The sequence below is a fragment of the Microcaecilia unicolor genome, chromosome 1 (assembly GCF_901765095.1).
Source record: "Microcaecilia unicolor chromosome 1, aMicUni1.1, whole genome shotgun sequence".
NCBI classification, from domain to species: domain Eukaryota; kingdom Metazoa; phylum Chordata; class Amphibia; order Gymnophiona; family Siphonopidae; genus Microcaecilia; species Microcaecilia unicolor.
In genome coordinates, this window is record NC_044031.1 from 181402105 (window position 1) to 181423576 (window position 21472).

The 21472-nt window shown below is 43.6% G+C and overlaps 1 protein-coding gene across 6 annotated transcripts in view; it reads left to right on the forward strand.

Annotated features, from left to right (window-relative positions):
- The window catches only part of MRTFA (myocardin related transcription factor A), a 342546-nt gene that overhangs the window by 129210 nt on the left and 191864 nt on the right, over positions 1 to 21472 (forward strand). For 3 of the 6 annotated variants that reach the window (XR_003942109.1, XM_030202867.1, XM_030202884.1), the window contains one exon: positions 8974 to 9075. The exons of 2 other annotated variants lie outside the window; for them this stretch is intronic. Coding sequence is in view for 3 of the 4 variants with exons in the window: in XM_030202867.1 (XP_030058727.1) it covers positions 8974 to 9075 (102 nt within the window). In the remaining variant the exon portion in view is untranslated. Of the gene's footprint in view, positions 1 to 8973; positions 9076 to 18865; positions 19079 to 21472 lie in introns of those variants that run through there. One more of the 6 variants, XM_030202894.1, reaches the window with a different exon arrangement.

Below are 21472 nucleotides of genomic sequence, written 5' to 3' on the forward strand. Positions count from 1 at the left end.
GGCTTTTTTTGCTGTTCGTTGTGTTGATCTGTCCATTTTCAAATGCAGTCTAATACCCAGATGATCAAAAGCCCCGCGCTGTTCCAAACAGAGCTCTAAAAATAGCGCTGGAACAGCGTGGGGCTTTACCGCCCCTATAATCAGAGATAACATGCAAATTTATGTTCGCTATTATCTCTGATCATAGGGTAAAGTGTGGGAGGATTGTGCCACACTTGTTTGACAGGTCTGGGCTGGCAAATGCCCAGACCTGTGAAACACGGGCTGTGGAGGTCCATGGGACCACCAGACCTCCTGCAACAGCAAGGCCCTGGTGGCCTAGTGCCCCTGCCAAATCCCCACCCCAAGCTAGCCTCTTTGCTTCACCTATTCCCTGACATCATGCTTTGGGAAGGGAGACTATTGACTTCTGCAATAATTAGCAGAGGCACCTTAAGGAACTAATTTATTAGTTTCTTTGTCCATAGGCACAAAGTACGAAAAGAAAAATCTTAGTCAGTTTCTAAAAGAGCTACTGGTAATCTGGGAGGGGCTCCTAGATTTAATAAAAATTTGTCAAGGCCTGCTGTAATATATTCCTTCTATATTCTGTACTTCACAGTTAGACCAATTTCTCTTTTGATTTCAGTAATGTGCACCTCAGTATTTTTATTTAAAAGAGCTTTATTTATTGATGCTTTCATGACCTCTACATACCATAATCTGAGTAACTAATGATTCATAGCATGATGACCACTGGGTGGGATCAAAGTGATTTTTTTTTCCCTTAAGCAGACATAACTGAAGACAGCATAGTTCATCTCTTATTGTTGTGTGGATAAAAGTTTTCCGTTATCTCGAGTGTGTTGCTTCTGGAACATCTTTGACGGAATCATTTAAGTTGTATGCGGCAGAATGTATGTATGGGGGTAAGGGTGGTTCCCCATTTAGGCTCCTAGTGTGCACCCTCCAGACACCTTTCTATAAAGGAAAGTGAGCCCCTACTTTTCATTTATAGAATACCAGCATTTAGATGCTCACACTTAGGCCAACCATAGAGCTGGTGTGAGCGCCTAACTGTGGCTGTGATATAAGTGTGAGCGCTTACATTACATATGTAGGTGTGAGCCCCCTTGCAAAAATGCGCTATGTAAGTTAAGTGTATAGTGCACCAGGCTAGTACCTGGGCACGTTTATGCACGCATAAATGCTAGTATTGTGAATGTTTATGCCTGCGTAAGGGTCAACACCCAGGTTACAGAACTGCCCCAATGCAGCTTTTTTTTTTTTGTTACATTTGTACCCCGCGCTTTCCCACTCATGGCAGGCTCAATGCAGCTTACATAGGGCAATGGAGGGTTAAGTGACTTGCCCAGAGTCACAAGGAGCTGCCTGTGCCTGAAGTGGGGAATCGAACTCAGTTCCTCAGTTCCCCAGGACCAAAGTCCACCACCCTAACCACTAGGCCACTTCTTTCCTTGTAATTCTTGACTACATATGAGAGTATGCAACACTCACACTGGCATCCCCATCTTACCCTTGCCCACAACACTGTGATCTAAACTGTATGCGCTCAATGTCGTCTTGGATTGAGCTAAATTTCTTAAATCTTAGAAATGATGTATCGATTTTCACGTCAATTAACCACACTTCTTTGAACTTTGTTACTGCATACCTAAAGGACCTAGTTTAATTGATCTCAATTGGAAATGTCTTGAATAGTATCTTATGACATCAAAGAAGGGAGCTCCTTGAATGTCAGGAGATACTGTCTTTCAGTACTGTCATATTTTGCTAACAGTTTCACCACAGAGAGAACATTTCCAGCATTACCGTCGCCTTAAAACCTCTGTGCCCCCAAAAGACAAATAGCACTTAAGTAACATGAATCAAATTTATATCTCCAGAAGTTTGCTTCGTGCAATAAAGTAATGTGAAAACGTTTTTGCCCCCAATAATAAGGGAAATCAGGAGGGGGGGGAGGGAGAACTTTTTTACGTAACTGTATGTGCACATCTACATTTTCATCAGTTGTTCCTGAAGTCTCCCATAGTCATAAACAATGCAGAAATCTAGGTGTACCTGTGAGGCGTCATGTTGCTCCAGCTTTCTAGAAGTTGCACCACCTTCCAACTTCTTTAACTCAGGCATTGTTTTAAAAGGTGCACAGTGATCTGTAACAACCAGCAGGCCTCACAACATGCACGATCTAGCTTGTTCAGGGGCAGCCTACCACCTGCCTTTCTAATGAGGTTGTAATTTGCTGGCTACTGTATAGGCCGTTGGGCTTTTGATACTATATATTGATATATATATATTTTTTTTTTGTTACATTTGTACCCCGCGCTTTCCCACTCATGGCAGGCTCAATGTGGCTTACATATTGTATACAGGTACTTATTTGTACCTGGGGCAATGGAGGGTTAAGTGACTTGCCCAGAGTCACAAGGAGCTGCCTGTGCCTGAAGTGGGAATCAAACTCAGTTCCCCAGGACCAAAGTCCACCACCCTAACCACTAGGCCACTCCTCCACTCCATATATATATATCTAAAGGATAATTATTTCTGTTGGATAATTGGAAGGGTGAAAGGTTCAGTGGTAACTTCATAACTCCTTTCTTCCTGTGCTTGCAGCGTCACACTGTCCACTTCAGCTGTGTCCTTTACTTTAGTTTCTGTCAGAAGACTGATAACCAGGGATTGGAGTTCTCTATTTTTGCTCCCATCAGTTTCTGTGTGGCTCCAACCAGCTCATCCTTTTCCTGCTTACGGTTTTGTACCCAACCCTTTTGAGTATTTTGGCCGATGGGATGGATATCCTCTCTAGAACCACAGGGTGTAATCAATGTATAATCTAAAAAGGTTGGTTTGGGGGAGAAAACCGTTTTTTTTTTTTTAAATGGGAATATGTTTTAAACAATGTACTGGGAAAGACCAAAGGTCCATCAAGCCCAGCATCCTGTTTCCAACAGTGGCCAATCCAGATCACAAATACCTGGCAAGATCCCAAAAAAGTAAAAAAAACATTTTATACTGCTTATCCCAGAAACATGGATTTTCCCCAAGTCCATTTAATAATGGTCTATGGACTTTTCCTTTAGGAAGCCGTCCAAACCTTTTTAAAACTCTGCTAAGCTAACGGCCTTTACCACATTCTCTGGCAACGAATTCCAGAGTTTAATTACACGTTGAGTGAAGAAAAGTTTCTCCGATTTGTTTTAAATTTACTACGTTGTAGCTTCATCGCATGCCCCCTAGTTCTAGTATTTTTGGAAAGCGTAAACAGACGCTTCACATCTACCCATTCAATTCCACTCATTATTTTATAGACCCCTATCATATCTCCCCTCAGCCGCCCGCTTTAGCCTTTCCTCATAGGGAAGTCGTCCCATCCCCTTTATCATTTTCGTCGCCCCTTCTCTGCACCTTTTCCAATTCCATTAAATGTTTTTTGAGATGCGGCGACCAGAACTGAACACAATATTCGAGGTGCGGTCGCACCATGGAATTATACAAAGGCATTATAACATCCTCATTTTTGTTTTCCATTCCTTTCCTAATAACACCTAACATTCTATTTGCTTTCTTAGCCACAGCAGCACACTGAGCAGACGGTTTCAACATATCATTGACGACGACACTTAGATCCTTCTTGTTCCGTGACTCCTAACGTGGAACCTTGCATGACGTAGCTATAATTCGGGTTCCTCTTTTCCACATGCATCACTTTGCACTTGCTCACATTAAACGTCACCTGCCATTTAGACGCCCAGTCTCCCAGTCTCTTAAGTTCCTCTTGTAATTTTTCACAATCCTCCCGCGATTTAATGACTTTGAATAACTTTGTGTCATCAGCAAATTTAATTACCTCACTAGTTACTCGCATCTCTCGATCATTTATAAATATGTTAAAAAGCAGCAGTCCCAGCACAGACCCCTGGGGAACCCCACTATCTACCCTTCTCCATTGAGAATACTGACCATTTAACCCTACTCTCTGTTTTCTATCTTTTAATCAGTTTTTAATCCACAATATGACACTACCTCCTATCCCATGACTCTCCAATTTCCTCTGGAGTCTTTCATAGGTCCCAGCTGATAGTCCAGCTGCAGACCTCAGATGCAGTTTTTGGTGCCGCCCCCTTCCCCACCACTTCCAACAGCTAAGCTGACCTGGTGTTAGAATGCCCATGAGGATCGTTGGAGAGAGATGCACACTTTTTGGTTTCCAAATTAAGTTAATTTGCTTATTTAGGGTATCTTGTTTTGGGATATTTGAGATTTATAGTCATCGCCTAATGGTACCAGTAGAACATTCACTCATCTTTGCAATAATACAATGAATTGTTTTGATAGGGACGCCGTTTCTACCAAAGAGTTATAACTTTAAGTCTTACAGACTGATGTGGACAAAAGGGGGGATTTTCAGACTGTACTGTAGCTGTGCTGGAAAACTTACCATTAAATTGCCCCTGCAAAATACCCTGCCCATCCATAGAATTTGTGGGTCTCTGCAGTTTTCTTCCTTTGCAAGCTCCTCCTTTCCCGTGGTAAGGGCTTCTCTGCATTGTGCACTGATAAATATGGTTGCTAGTCTGGCGCTAATGACCTCTAGTGTCCACATTTACTTCTGAGCATCGGGGCCAAATGCGGCTAAAAGGAACTGTGACATGTTTAGTTGTAGGGAAAACCAAAATCCTTTGCAGATTTCCAGTGCTCCAGCTCATACATTTTAGCAGGTCTTTGGAAAGAATTTGTAGGTAAGTATGAAGTAATCCCCACTGACACTGGCACCCAGCAGCTTGCTAATGCTTCATGCTGGGCATAGGAGCCAACTTTTCAAAATTATTGGGGGTGCTAAGCCCAATGGAAATTACCCCTCCCTGGACACATACAAGGAATTTTCTCAATATTGGGGGTGCTCAAGCACCCACAGCACCCACAGAGTCGGCTCCAATGATGCTGGGTCCTTTTGCTACCCAAACTCCAAGAAGCCTCCATCACTATTCATTAGTTTAATAGATCTCTGACAAGGAGCCTGTAAGCAGTCTGATTGCTATCCCCCACCCCCACCCCCCTCCATTATTTTCTAAAACTTGTGTTTTAAAAAAATGGGTGGAATGAGTTGCAAGCATATTTTATTTGTTGGTGCTCAGGTTTTCTTTGCATTTGAACCTCAGACTTTGGGTTTATAGTGTGACCTGAAATCAGAGGCTCAGAGTTAAGAAGGGAGAAAGGTCCTGAACAGACCTGTTGTGAAATTCCCACATGTTCGTTTGCCTGGAGTGGAGGGAGAATGCATTTTGGAGATTTGAGCTTATATTCTTTGTTTTGGGTTTCACACTGAAGCCAAATGGACTTCCAGCTTGTGGAAGCTTAACTTTGACTGTAAGGCAACTGGTGTTGGAGGAGGTGCAGCTCAGCCCTGAGACTGGTGTGCATTTGGGTAGTGTTTGCCAGTGCAGGTGCAGAGAGTGCCTGCGTGTAAATTTCAGTGTGTTTGCTGTCTAGCTCTCCACTTAACTGTTATAATTGTAATAAGTTTTTGTTCCATTCTCCCCCACCTCGTAATGAACTCAGGCCTAGATGCACTAAACAATTGTTAGAGCCCTTCCCTTACCGATTCCCTTAGCGAATCGGTAAGGAATGGGCATGCATCATGGAATAGGAATGCAAATGAACTGCTCGTTGTAGCCAGTCGAGCATGCGCAGAGCAGCCAAGCGTTATGCTGGCTGCTCTGCGCATGCCAAATACGCCTCCCTGTGCCGCCCGAAGATGCCGCGCCACTCACCCCCTCCGATGCGGCAGTGCAGTTGAGGATGCCCATAAAAAAAAAAAAAACGTCTATTTTGGCCGTCATTCCCCCCCCCCCCCCGAAGATGCCGCAACGCTCAGCACCTCCAATGCGGCTCAGTGCAGTTGAGGACGCCCATTAAAAAAACAGCCATTTTGGCCATCATTCCCCCCCCCCCCCCCCCCGCAATAATAAAAACGCCTTTTTTGGCCGTGCTTCACTCAGCTGAGAGACCTGGAAGTCCCTGAGCCAATCGCAACGTGTTTAGCTGAGCTAAACGCGCTGTGATTAGCTCAGAGACTTCCAGGTCAGCTAAACGCATTGTGATTGGCTCAGGGACTTCCCGGTCTCTCAGCTGAGTGAAGCACGGCCAAACAAGACATTTTTATTATTGCCGGGGGGGGGGGGGGGGATGACAGCCAAGATTGACGGGTTTTTTTGGGGGGGCATCCTCAACGGCACTGATCCGCATTGGAGGGGGTGAGCGGCGCGGCGTCTTCTGGGGGGAGGGGGAATGACGGCCAAAATACACATCTTTTTTGAAGTGGGGTGTCCCTGACAAGCACTTGAATTTTTTGTTCTCCGATTTTTTGTTTTTGTTACTTTTGTAGCAGTTTTTCAATCCCGCGCAGCCCCAACGAGAGGTACAGACCTCTCGTTAGATTTTCCAGCGTTAAGGCAATCGGAAAAGGTTAGTGCATCTCATCACAATAGGGTTTCTACACAATTTGCTCATCTGCATTCTGTTTTCGTTAGCTGCTACTGTCTCGCTGGTTTGGTGGGGGGGGGGGGGGGGGGGGGGAGGTTTAAAACAACCTAGCCACAGATGTTGCAAGTAGAGGCCCACCGCATGAGAATCAGGAGGGAACACCAAGCGTCCTATAAACTCCTCCCCATACATGCACTAAGCTCCAGAAAGCAGAATAATGGGACATGGATTTGAAAGGCAACTTCTACCCCCATTGCATTCACCATCTCTCTGGAAGAACTCTGCACCCTTATGCCTGGGCACCAGGAATCAGTGCTGGCCGAGTCAGGAAGATCTCTCAAACGGACAGCTTGCAGGAAGGATGTTCTGACCTCTCATCTGCCCTGGTTCCAAAATGGCCCCTGGGAATCTGCAGGGGCTTAGGAAGCTCCAACTGAAGATCCACCCCACCCAGCGGGGTGCCTGACCATGGCAGTAGAATTCTTTCTGCCCTCAGTCAGGCTTTCCGCTAATAACCACCCGTGGCTCAACGGGTGCACAATGCCATATTAATGTTGGCTATGTGCACCCCGACCCTTTGCCTTGTTACTATGTTTTGCAGAAGTTGCAAAGGTTCACTTAACTTTTTTTACACACCCTGTAACAGTCACCTAAGATGAAGTTGGGTAAGGGGGCAGAAGGAAAACTCCAGTGGCACTGAAAAGAGGAACATACAGCTCCTGCCTACCCCTACCTTCAAAGGAAAGAGGGGTTGTTAACAGATGTGCAGAATGAGAGACACCCTTTGGGAAACCCAGAGAAGGAGAAGCAGTGAATGAGTTATGCGCCACACCCAGTCAGGAATATATATATATATTTTTGTGTGTTTATCACTAGCATAATAAAAGAATGAATAGTTTCTTCATGACGCAGCTAAAAGATGCCCTGCAGATATGTGTCCACAGATTTTAGTAAGTTTTTCTTTTTTCTTTCTTTACTACACTGGTTGTCACAACAATTAGAAAACATATTCTCTTAACACTACACTGATATCAATCACTATGCAAAAACCAAGATAAACTTTGGACTGCAAATATGTCCCCCTTTGTAGAGGAAAGTTGAGTGAAGTGATGTAGTAGCCGTGTTAGTCCACTTTTAAAGATAATAAATAGAAATAAAACAAAACATAGAAACGAGAATAAGATGATAACTTTTTTTATTGGACTAACAATACATTTTTTATTAGCTTTCAAAAGTAACCTTCAAAAGATAATCAAAAAGTGTATTTAATCCAATAAAATAGATATCTTATTTTCTTTTCTATGCTTTGTTTTATTTCTGTGTATTACCTAGAGCAAAGCTGTACTTCTCTCACTGGGGCAATAGAGAGCAGCAATTAAAAAAAAAAAGTAAACCCTCTTCCTCACAAAAGCTATTACTCAGCTACCTAAGGGAAAGGGAAATGGGACTTGATATACCGCCTTTCTGTGTTTTGTTTTTTGTTTTGTTTTGCAACTACATTCAAAACAGTTTACATAGTATATACAGGTACTTATTTGTACCTGGGAGTGGTTTGCCCAGAGTCACAAGGAGCTGGAGTGGAAATCGAACCCAGTTCCCCAGTATCAAAGTCCGTTGCACTGAGCTCCATAGTCCTTAGAACTGCAGGGTTTTGCTGGGTTTTTCTTGCTGGCTGTCCTGCCTTGTGTTTTGCATTTCGGACTTCTCATCACATCCCCCATGCACTAAAGTGCAATACCTTTCTCATAGTGGATGAGTAGCCTAGTGGTTAGTGCACAGACTTTGATCCTGGGGAACTGGGTTCAATTTCCACTGCAGCTCCTTGTGACTCTGGGCAAGTCACTTAACTCTCCATTGCCCCAGATACAAATAAGTACCTGTATATACTATGTAAACCGCTTTGAATGTAGTTGCAAAAAAACACAGAAAGGCAGTATATCAAGTCCCATTCCTCCCTTCAGAGCCATGTCATTGTGAGAAAATTAATGCTACTAGGGTAGGACAGTGATAGAGAACAGACTAGCATGCCAAACCTGTATCACAGGATCATTGTATTAACTTCTTTGGCGACCATTCTAATCCATAAGGGACCATCTATATTCTGAATGCTTACTAGAGCTATGCATTCATTCATTAATTTATTTTTGGTTAGTTTAGGTGCTTAGAAATGTAAATGCAGACAAATAATTTCTATGGGCATATACCTATGTAACACATGTAAAATCAATTTGCATGCTTAAATCATTATTGTAAAAAAAATGTATAAGTGAAATTAATGAAAAACAAAATACCTGAAAATTGAGAAAATTCATTTTAAATGCATGAATCAATTTTTATTCCCTGTATTCCTTACCTTTCTTCATATACAGTAACAAATTCAGACAGATCCCAATATAGCCATGCTACCAAGAGCTAATAGAAATCTACCTGCTTCTCATTTCCCCTCCCTCCCCCCCTCAATCTTCCTGATCCACCCATCACCCTCCACAGATGATTGCCAGATACCTGTCACCTCAGCTCTGTCCACATGCAGGTCAAAATGTGCAGCTGTGCTGAGCAGGCACCAGTCAGACATGGGCAAGACAGCAGGAGGTAAGCACCAGAGTAGAGGGAGAATTGGATCATGGAGGCCTGGACCCTGAGGAGGTTTTAGTTGAGGGGGTGACCAGCCTTGTTACAGGTAACAAGAGCTTGGTTTGTGAACTTCAGGGAGAGGGGCAGGGCAGAGTAGTGTGTATACAGGATAACTTGCTTCTTTCTCATTGCCCTCCAAGCAATAAATAAATAAATAAATAAATAAATAGCATAAATCATAAAGCATTGCTACATACTTTAGGACAAAGTTAAGATAAGGTAAGCACTGTCAGCCACATGGGGCTGGTTATTACTCTTAGAATCAGGCCTGTATGAAGCTCCAGCTTTCTGTGCAAGAGGGAGAGGGATCCCGCTCCCCTTAACTCAGTGATACTGCCACACATTGTGTGTTAGAATTTTAAAAGGAATTTCTACTAGTACTACAGCAGCAGTGTGGAGTTAATGGTATCCCAACTTCTTATTTATTTTATTTACTTACACCTTTTTTTAGTAGTAACTCAAGGTGAGTTATATTCAGGTACACTGGGTATTTCTCTGTCCCTGGAGGGCTCTCAATCAATTTTTTTTTTTTACCTGAGGCAATTGTGGGGTTAGGTGATTTGCCCAAGATCACAAGGAACAGTAGGATTTGATTCGGCCACCTCTGAATGTCAAGACTGGAACTCTAACCACTAGACCACTTCTCTACTCCCTGAACCAGGCCCATCAGTGCATTGGGCAGTTGTCTGTCTTCCTACCCTTACCAATGATTCTAACTAGAATCATAAAAAATATTTTTAAAAATACATGTAAAATAACCTAAAACGCAAAAAAGCACATAATCAATAGATGTTTTCATTTAGAGTTGCCAGCCTCACCCCAGGCTGATTCAGTCCTTGTTCTGCCCCTACTCCCACCCTTCATTCATACAGGGAGGGGTAGTTCTGAATTTTCTTAGGGTAATCAATTTAAAAAAAAAAATCAAAATTACAAATCCATCCATGCGCTAGGGCAAAACCAGGACTGGATTCTGGATCAGCTGGATTGATTTGCCTTGGGGAGATGGCAATCCTATCTTTCATTTGCCTGTCTAATTACCTTCAGCTGGCTGACTCTGGTCTGTAGCTGTCTCATCCTCTCTTGTCCCTCTGTGACACTCACCCTCTCTCAAACCTAGGCTGTAACTTCCAGTTTCTCCCAGTTCTTTCTCCCAGCCACATACTCTCACACTCTCTTCCACCCCTCTATAGCTGTCTCACTACTCCCCAAACTCTAGTTTGTAACCGTCTGCCTCCCTGTCCACCCCTCACGCTTTGCTCAGCTTCTTAGATGGTAAGCTTTTTACCCAGGGGCTTGTCATACCTGAATACGTTTCACCATGGTAAGGCTCTACATATATCCAGTAGCACTATAAAAATAATAATTTATTCTCTCTCTCTCTCTCTCTGGCCCCTCATCTATTAACCCCCTAATTCGATAACCTTAGTGCCTAAATGAAGCGATATTTGTGCACTAAGATTATAAAATATCACTTACGTATGTGAATGTTACATTCATGCACATAATTGCTAGGCGCACACTCAGCAGTGCTCTGTAATATGAGCGTGGAAGTCATACAGTGTGTAAATGCAAGGGGATATGCACAGGAGGCAGGGCATGAGGGTATCAAACATCATGTGTAGGTTATAGAATACTAAACCAGATCAATGCTTAACCTCCCTGTGGTAACGTGATTCTACAGACAAGCTTTGGTCCTCAATAAATATAGCCACACTGGGGTTAAAGGTGAAAGGAAGAGATTTATTGACATGCAGAAAATTGTGTAACTTGTTCTCTTCCCAGGTCAGAAATAAACATACAAAGTCATAGTCACAAGCTCTCTCTCCGTGGCCTGCGCCTGTAGTCCCACAGTGCACACAACAGGCAACCCAACCACCTTGTATCTGGAATTCCCACCTTTACAGTTTCAGTAGTCCACACTGGGTCCTGCCCAAGTTACACTGAAATTCTTCATTAGAGATGAATGAGAGACATTATTAGGAGGAAAAAGCCTCGGAGCTTATAAAAGCACTATAAACATTCTGGTACTCATTCATTCAATCATCAGCATAAACAAAAACCTCCCATTTCGTCTCTCTACTATTTGGTTTTAATTTAAATTATTGTCAGGTCCCTTAAGGGAAGACTGAATTACTGAAGTCTGATAAATGGTCCAGTTTGAAGTCCCTGAGGCAATAGAGACTGACCGTGACATGCTGGCCAACATCAAATGGGCCTATGGGAGTTATCAGCAACAGTAGCTAAGTTCCTTATTAAGTTTACAAGTTAAGACTATTGATTTGACAGTAATTTAAATTAAAACCAAATAGAGATAAAATGGAGGGGTTTTTTTTAATACTGATGGTTGAATGAGTGAGCACCAGAATGTTTATAGTGCTTACATAAGCTCTGGGGCTATTTCCTCCTAATAATGTCTCTCATTCATCTCTCTTGAAGAATTTCAGCTTACTATAGCAGAACTTGTGAGTGCTACATAACTTGATTGTTAGAGGTTGATCATTGATCTGGTTTAATATTTCTCCTCCAATGCTCATTCTGTAGGTCATAGAATACTTGCATTTATGCACTAATGACGAATATCGCACCAAAAAATCAGAGCTAAAACAAAATACAATCAGAGCTAAAACAAAATAAGTCTAAATTTCCACACGTTTTATAGAATATGCTGAGCACTCATCCATGTGACTAAATTTAGTCACGGGCTGTTATACCAAGTAAATTGGTGTAAAAGCTGACGCCTAAATTAGTAACGGACCGGGTGTATTTTATAACACACATAGATTTTAGAAACGCCTATGGCCATACCCACTTTTCAACTATGCAACTTAGAATTTACGCACATCATGTTATAGAATATGCTTACAGTTGTGTGTGTAAATTCTAGTTGTAACAGAACAGCGTGTTTTTAAGCCTGTAAATTGTATTGAATATTTCTTGAAGTGTATTTCTCTAGTTTTCCAGCAGGTGGTGCATGTTTGTTTAAAACTATTACAGAGGAATGATCATTCCTTCTTTTAGTTAGCATACAGATAAAAGAAATGCCTATAGTGATGTATATAAATATTGCCATACAGGGACAGACCAAAGGTCCATTAAGCCCAGCATCCTGTTTCCAACAGTGGCCAATCCAGGTCACAAATACCTGGCAAAATCCCAAAAAAGCTCAATACATTTTATGCTGCTTATCCCAGAAATAAGCAGTGGATTTTCCCCACGCCATTTTAATAATGATCTATGGACGTTTCCTTTAGGAAGCCGGCCAAACCTTTTTTTAAACTCTGCTAAGCTAACCGCCTTTTCCACCTTCTCTGGCAATGAATTCCACAGTTTAATTACATGTTGAGTGAAGAAACATTTTCTCCGATTCATTTTAAATTTACTACTTTGTAGCTTCATCGCATGCCCCCTAGTCCTAGTATTGTTGGAAAGTGTAAATAGACGCTTCACGTCTACCCATTCAACTCCACTCATTATTTTATAGACCCCTATCATATCTCCCCTCAGCCACCTTTTCTCCAAGCTGAAGAGCCCTAGCCGTGTTAGTCTTTCCTCATAGGAAGTCGTCCCATCCCCATTATCATTTTCGTCGCCCTTCTCTGCACCTTTTCTAATTCCACTATATCTTTTATGAGATGCGGCGACCAAAATTGAACACACCATTCGAGGTGCGGTCGTACCATGGAGCGATACAAAGGCATTATAAAGTCCTCATTTTTGTTTTCCATTCCTTTCCTAATACCTAACATTCTAACTATTTTTGAAACTTGTTGCTCTGGGCTCTGATTGGCTCAAGAGCTCTTTTCATTTGGATTTTACTGGCTTTTGCCCCAGTTTTAGCCTGTGAGAAGAGAGACAGATCTCTTTGCTAAAGCCCTGTAAACAGTTACATTTGATAACTCGTGAGCATCTATATGTCCTGATCTTCCCAGGTACTTTTTACAAAGTAATCAAATGTTTAGTTAGTGTTATAATTGATCCATATTTCATTTATCTGTTATTATTGACTGATTGCACTTTTTATATTACACTGTTCAATTTTTAAGACAATGAACAATTTTCAGTTTATTGCCTCTTTGGACGATAAAGAATCCTGGCGGTTTGTTTGTTGTGTCTGTGAGTGCTTTCTGGGAACTGTGGGACCACTGGGATTGTAGCCCCAGTAACATTGAAAACACAGGGGATAATTTTAGAGTGGGAAATTCACCCAGAAGCACTTAGAACCCAGTCAGTGGGAAGAACGTGCTAGTGTAGAGCACAAGCGGCAGGTGCAAGCGGACCTGAGCTGTGCTGGGGATAGACCCTCTAAGTGGCCGCTGGGTAACCCCAGGCTGGTGGCTAGATTTTCGTGACACTAATGCCAGTTAGCATCAATAATTGCTTGTTAAGTGGCAACTATCGGTGATGATTGGCTTGTTAACTAAGCTGCATGCGCAAATCCAGAATACAACTGAATTTGCGCACTCAACTTAAGTAATTCTATATAGAATGCAGGGGTAAAGGGCTACATTTACGCTTGCTATTGACATGGCTTAAGTGGGTGCGCCTAACTGTTAGTGCGTAAATGCTAGATGCTGTGTTAGAATTCTCACGCAGCACACTGCATTTTGACACCTGAATTTTGGTGCATGTTTTAGAATTGACTCCTAAATGTCTTATTGTAAACTGTTTGGGAAAGGGACTTTTTCCCCACTGCTAAACATTTCTCCATGTTTGTTTTTCTCACAATCCCAGTTATCTCCCTCCCCCCTGCCGCAAACTGATCTTTAATTCTCACTATCCCCAAATTCCCTAATCCAGCAGTGGTTCTCAGACAAGCATTCTTAGTAGAGCTCTGCCTTGAGCACAAATGGGCCTGAGCTTCTCCAACAGCAGTAGTAGTGGCAGACAGCTCCAGAGCACTCAGTCCCTAGTTGAAGTGGGAGGGACTTGATGTACCACCTTTCTGTGGTTTACATATTATATACAAGTACTTATTTGTATCTGGAGCAATTGAGGGTTAAGTCAGTCACAAGGAGCTGCAGTGGGAATCAAACCCAGTTCCCCTGGTTCTCAGGCCACTGCATTAACCATTAGGCTTCTACTCCTCCACCTCCAGCAGCTAGTTGGCATCTGGAAGCTGCAACATGCAAGCCCCAGGAACGTACAGGAATTTTCAGTTATGGCCACCCTGAGATTTATCTGCCTGTCCCCTCACTCCCTGGCAGTGGCGTAGCTAGGTGGGGCGCCAGGGGAGCAACCGCTCCCCCAAATGGAGTTCTGCTGGCGCCTATCGTGTTGCATAGAAAATGTGCGCCGGCAGAAGTCTGCTAGAGAGACCTGCGCCTAGAGATTTCCCAGTTTATCTTTAGTTCATATGGCCTCATTTCTCATCCCCTGGCCTAGACTAGCACACATTGGTTTAAAGTTGTTGGTGCCTGTGTACCACTGTGCCTCCATCCTTACTCAGTTGTCTCCTTCTGTCCAACTCCACCCAGGGCCGCCAAGGGGGGAGGCAGGGGGGATAAAATTCCCCGGGCCAAGGGCCTCCAAGGGGGGCCCGGCGCAGGAGTCCCTGATCTCACCCGTCCTCGGCTCCGTCGACTGTCCGCCACCATGCCGGGCCCCCCGCATTGAAATCACAGCGCCTCACCTGTCACCTTCGGGCCTTCCCTCCCTGTGTCCCGCCCTTCTCTGATGTGACTTCTGCGAGGGTGGGACAAAGGGAGGCGAATCTGATCTGCCACTGCTGCTCTTTCAGTCACGGAGTGAGGTGACAGGTGAGGCGCTGTGATGATTTCAATGCAGGGCTCGGCCCGGTGGTGGACGGAGGGGGGTGGGTGTGGACTGCATGCAGCGCGGGAACCTGGGGAGGCGGGGGCGGCCTTTGCCCCCCGGCCCAGTCTCTCGGTGGCCCTGACTCCACCCAACACTCTTGCACTCTCTTTTCTGTGCTGCTCTCTCTCTCTCTTGTTCACTGCAGGAGCTGGACAGTGTTTGCCCACCTCCGGCTGCTGATTAGCTCATTATGTTGTCCACAGCTAGACATAGACAGGAGATGGGAATGAGGAACTGAAACTAGCACAGAGCTTTCTCCAGCTTCCAGCCTCAAGGCTCTGATGCTCAAAACCTGTACAGAACAACGCCGAAAAAGAAGTTCCCAATGCTCACTTCTAATGGTATGCAAATTTTATGCACGCTGTTAGCGCTGAGCATTGGGAAGAATGAGGACATGCCCATCACATGCGCACAAGAGCTGTTCAGTAAGCACAGCTCTTGTGCACATGCTTAGTGAAACTGGGGAGCCCAGGCTTTAAGGTCTGTAGAGTTATCTGTTGGTCTCTTTTGCAGGGAATAATCTAAAATTGCTTTCTTGCTTAATATTGCTGCATGACCACAGCCTTGATTATAATTGACTGATTTGAGCTAAATGGAGAGTGAGCCTAAAAATCTATACATAATTTGAAAGTTTTGGTTTTCTCCCCCCAGCACAAAAGCATGTACGCCTTGTAGCGCTATAGAAATGCTAAATAGTAGTAATAGTAGTCTTATAGACAGACCAGGGTTGGAAGGTGCAGTTCATTAGTGGTGTGAAGAGCTCTGCCCTCTGAAAATCTGCTTGCTCCCGGGAAAATCAGCCAAAAAATGCTTCTCTGCCTCTTTAGACACCCTAACGCCAGCTGGGAGCTGGTATAGGGTTTCCAGTGGTAAGGGCACCCTTATTCATTGTGCTGTTCTCTGAGCATCGGAAGGAATAGGAAATGACCTCATCTACATCCTTTTGACTACATTAGCATGCTATTTGCGCTGTTCTTCAGCAAGCTCATTATTTCCCACACTCTAAGCTTCTGAGCATTGTGTTCTAGTAAATGCGGGCACTAGTCTGCCGCTTGTCTGCCAGCCTGGGTTTTGAGAAGGCTTAGCCTCCTCAAGCCTCATATACCAGACACCTGTGCTGTTAGAGGGTGAGTGAGACTTTGGTACTAGAGGGTCACGTCGGTACTAGTCGGTCATGTAAGCTTAACATTTGCCAGACTCTCTCTTTGCAGGTATAACTCAAGGATTATAATTATTTTTTTTAAAGAGGAAGAGAACCATTTCAAATTAAGCAGTCTGAAAAATGAGAAGAGTCTTAAGTGTGAATAAGACAGTGACAGAAAAATTGAGTTTTCTGTTGGGTCTCATGTTTGAAGGGGGCAGGGAAGAGGGGAAGATAATCTCAGCTGGTATTTTTGGGGAGCCCCCTATGTTAAAGCTTAGATGAAGTTTTCTTATTTTTGGTAGAATTATTGCTGAAACAATCCCTGCCACTTTCAAAACAGGACAAAACCAGCTCTTAAATGTGAATGACAAGAAATGCTTTCTGCAAAACCTACACTTCCCAGGGCCCTTAAGGAAAATTTATTGTGTTGTGCATGCATAAAAAGTGGGTGGCGTACCATCTGCATTGCACAGAATACCTTAATTAGCTTAGCATACATGTTAATATAACCTGCACTGTCTTACCACATGAACAACACCTGTGCACAATTCCTCTGTGTGTCACTCAGCCTGTGGGAACCCCACAGCTGCTTTATGCATCAGCCATTTCTGTGGCTAGTGTTAGTGAAGGTTTGTGTCTATTTTTCTTCTTGTGCCAGCATTGACTCCTGCGACCAGAAATGGCCCCATCACTAATAAACTAGACATGCGCCTAGGGCGACACAATTTTTGGGGACACTGGAACAACAGCATAACAGTGGAAGGAACTACAATACGTTCTATACACAGTGGCTGTAAAATGTAGCATGGGCCTTTTATCACATTTGCATACTCAAGGCTACTTGCCTAGAGAATCATTGTTTAATTTTACCCATTTCCAAGTTTACCTTGCTGTTATAACCGTTTACTTTGCTGATATGTGAGCATTTTACTGTGGTCTTACAGTCACCATCCCCCAGATTCAGTAAATGGTGTCCATATTTGCACGTGATCCTGAGATCTGCACACAAATTAATGAGCCATTAACAATCAATTATTGCTGTTAATTTTTCTGTCTCTAATTTGGATTTTTGCGTGGATCTGGCTACACACGATTTTATAAGGATCCATGCTCTAATCCTCTCGCTCAAATTACTACTACTACTATTTAGCATTTCTATAGCGCTACAAGGCATACGCAGCGCTGCACAAACATAGAAGAAAGACAGTCCCTGCTCAAAGAGCTTACAATCTAATAGACAAAAAATAAATAAAGTAAGCAAATCAAATCAATTAATGTGAACGGGAAGGAAGAGAGGAGGGTAGGTGGAGGCGAGTGGTTACAAGTGGTTACGAGTCAAAAGCAATGTTAAAGAGGTGGGCTTTCAGTCTAGATTTAAAGGTGGCCAAGGATGGGGAAAGACGTAGGGGCTCAGGAAGTTTATTCCAGGCGTAGGGTGCAGCGAGACGTGGCTATGGGAGGGGTCATGGGCAGTCCAGAGAATTACGCGCAGTATTATAGAGTTTGGGGGCTACGTGCCCAAGTTGCATGCCAGGATTTATACCAGGTTTCAGAACACTATAAATTGGAAATCACATAGATAATATCAAATAGAAGTAAACGATACATAAAATCAACTATATTGGTCTTTCTCTTTTCCATTTGTTATTGTTCCTGGCACAGGTATTTACTGCGTTTTAATGCTTTTTTATTGCTGTCCAGTGTCCCTGTGTACTCTTCTGCTCCTGGATTTCTGGTAGGGCCTCTCACCAGCACTTAGTGGGCTTTCAGAACTTTCATTTATTACAACTGAGAGGTTCAAACATCTGGGGGTTGTCATGCAAACAACAATCGAGAGAGAAAGAACTAGTAATATATCATGAAAATCGAAAGCTAAAGAAGCAGCCCAAATTGGGGACCTGTTTCTCAGGGTTTTTTTTTTCCCAAGTTCATGTTTGGTCTGGTTTCTACTGCCTTGACATGCTGTTTTGGTTTTGAAATTTATTTATAACACGGTTCTAGACAGATTGTAGATATATGGTCCCTCTCCTGTTGGTAATTATTTTCTGTTTGGATAATGACTGATTTTTCACTGAGGTCTTTTTTTGGGGTGTTGCATCTTGGCTAGTAGGAACCCCCAAACACTGATTCAGGTGATCATATGCCCCCAGCTACAAGGGTGGCTCTGGTTATGCATCTGTATCTCGTTGCAGCAATGGTCAAGGACACCCAAGATACTCGCATATGAAACATTTTCTGGATTTTCAGAGGTCAACATAGTCTAAGAGGGCCTTTCCCCTTGTGCAGGGTCATTCAAACCAGTTTAAAAACTGAGGCAGCAGCTAGAGCTGGCTGACTGTGAAAAACATGGTTCACCTGTTCGCATTGTAGGGCTTCCAATCTGCTTCTGCACAGGAGTTTATCTTCAGTGGGAGACACGTGGTATGAATTTGTCTGGCAAGCAGTGTTTGTGCATGAGCCAAGAAGCCAACTGTGTTTACTATTTTGGGTGAGGAGAGGTTAGTTGCCACCAGAGGTTTGATATAGATCTGCTGTCAGGGTAATATGTGGTATTGATCTCCTTTGCTCATTCTGGATCAGGACAGGGGGGCAGTCACCTGGTGTGCCTGGGCCAAGCAAGACTTTGAAAGGCTTCAGAGGTGAAGGAGCTTATTAAAACATATCTTCGTGGGTTTATGGTGAAACACTTGATTTTTAAACCTCCAACTGTCTGCAAAGTGTGTTTCACTGCTTTCTCCTTGGTCCTATGTGAAGAATACATAGCAGATACATGCAAATTTGACCAAATTCTGCACAATGAGCTGTGACTTCTTACTGGAAACTGACTTGCCTCTTCTTTTGGTCTGCTGCTGCCAGTTGTAGCGAGAGGACTCCTCAGCATGCTTGACAAAGCCTGGAAACCTCGACTTGACCTTTTAAATATTCTTCCAGTACCGGACATCATGTCCAGGAAGGAGAGGTGCTGTGCCTCAGGCCTGTGTCCCTACCATAGCCTGCAGCAAGGTGAGCAGTCCAGCACCTCTCCTGTCCTGCTTATGCCAGATCTATTTGACTTGCTAAAGTGATGAGTGCTATTATTTCCTTCCTTGCTTCCAGCGGTTATTTTAAAGGGTGACACATCTCTTTGAAGACCTGGGGTGGTTTGCATGTTTCCACACTAACTACTTGTTTGATTAAATCAGTTCATGCCCGCTGCATTAAGTCTTAGCTGTCAATCACTTTCAGGCTTGCTTCCTTTTGTTTTCCTTAGCCTTTCATGGTCCTTGTCAGTCTCACTTGAGAAACTGGCCTTTATTTATTTAGCTCACACCTTTCTAGTGATAGGTTGTAAGCCTTCTGGGGACAGGGCAATACCTACTCTACCTGTATGTAACTCACCTTTTGAATTAGGTTTGTTCTTGAGCCTGCTACTCTTAACTACTAGGCTACTCCTCTACTTCTTTACAGATGGTTCCCAGTGCAGGACCTATCTGTATACTTTGGAGGCAGAGAGCTGCTCACTCATAAGCCAGTCATTTCCAGAGTTCAGTATGATGGTAGTGTAGCACATAACACTTCAGCAGAAAGGATCCCCTTCCTCCTTACCAAATCACACCAAAGCTAAAGCCTGAAGTGGCAGGCAATAGCTTTTCTGTTTTAGTTTGGTGTTCTAGTCTAATGCAGGGTGCAGGGGTTCTTAACCCAGTCCTTTTTTTAGGCTACCCACAAAGAATGTGCATGAGATAAATTTGCATGCACTCCCTCCATTCTGTTCAAGTTTATCTCGGGCCATTGTGGGTATCATGAAAACCTGACTGGCTAGGTGTGTACCAGGGACTGGGTTGAGAACTCTGGTCTAATGTCATGTGTCTCTTTGTGGGGTGGGGCGGAGGGGGGTCCCCTGTTCTGTATCTTAGCCACTTCATTGATGACGGCTGCAGATGGTATACAGCACTGTTACTTGGATGGGAACAGCTCCAGTATTTCTCATTCACTTATTTGTTTATTGGACATCACTTACTGCTTGTGGGCTGCTCAGTGGGAAACAAGGCCAGGTTTCAGTATAACAAGGCTTCCTAAATTGGTCTTGGGGATACACACAGCCAGTTGGGGTTTCAAGATATCCATAGTCAATATGCTTCAGAGAATGTTTCATAGCATGAATCAGCAGTGTATTGCATGCATATCTTGTGAGTATTCTGACAACCCGACTGGCAGTGGGGTGCCCAGAGCAGGTTTATTGTGTCTTGCATTAAAGTATAAGAGGTGGTAGTGAGGAGACTGTCCTGAAATTCATAGTAACAGTAAATGTCAGCAGATAAAGACCTGTACTATTCATCCAGTCTTCCTAACAAGGTGGTTAGTGTTGTACCTGGCACTGTGCAGGTTACTCTTCTTCATGATTAAAACACTGACACTCTAAACAGGGCAGGACATAAGGTAAAATATGTTTCATATAGGGCCAGGGTCCTCCATTTAGCTTTTCTTGTCCTAAGTCTGTTGGACATAAGTCCCGGAATTGATGTTTCTACTAACTGTGCAGTGAGTCTTGATTTCGATAGCATAAATCAGACTCAGCTCTTCCTTTTGCCCATCCAGACAAGAAAGAGTAATTCTCCTATGGGAAGGCTGAAGGGTCAGCTGAAAGAGTTGGATCTAAAAGAACAAGGGAAATAGGCTTATTTGAAGAATCAACAGTGCTCTGCACAGTTCTCAGCACCCCTCAGAGCTTCTAATGTGGTATGGTGCTTTGGTAGCATGCTGGCGGCTGTCCGCTGCAGCTATTGGATTTAAAGGTAGACTTGGCCCCTCATCTGGAGGGGGTGGAGCTGCACTGTCCAGTCAAGGAATGAGGCACCTCTCAGCTAGCCCCAGTGGCACCCGGCAAATTCTGCCACCTATTCTCCCAGGCTCAGTCGGTGGCTCAGCATTTTTCCAGAAACCACAGGTTTATTTGGTAAGCTTGGCGTCTGCTGATGTCACCCAACCCATCTTCCAATCCAGGCAGGGAATGTAACTCCTTTCAGCAAGTTCCTATCTCAGTTGGTGGCTCCGTGTACGTTTCTGATGACTATCTGTAATAGAGAAAATTAATGAAGCACGGGAAGCCAGGGAGAAAACTGTAAACATTCAGTAGAAAAAATGGAAAATGAAAGGTTACAGAAAGAAAACCTTCCAAATTGACCAACGGGAGAAAGACCCAGCAGCCTTAAGGGAAAAGTGGCACACTGGTAATCTATAATGTAGCCAGGACGGCAGTACAGCCTAACCTGTGCTAGAAGAAGGTGAGAGCAGTCCACTGGGAGTGTATGCAGCACATAGGCCTTGCTTCATATTTGCTACCTGTACTGTTTTGCTTAATATAGGCGCAAATATATTGATCTGTAATGGGAATTCTTAGAATCTAATTTTGGTGAA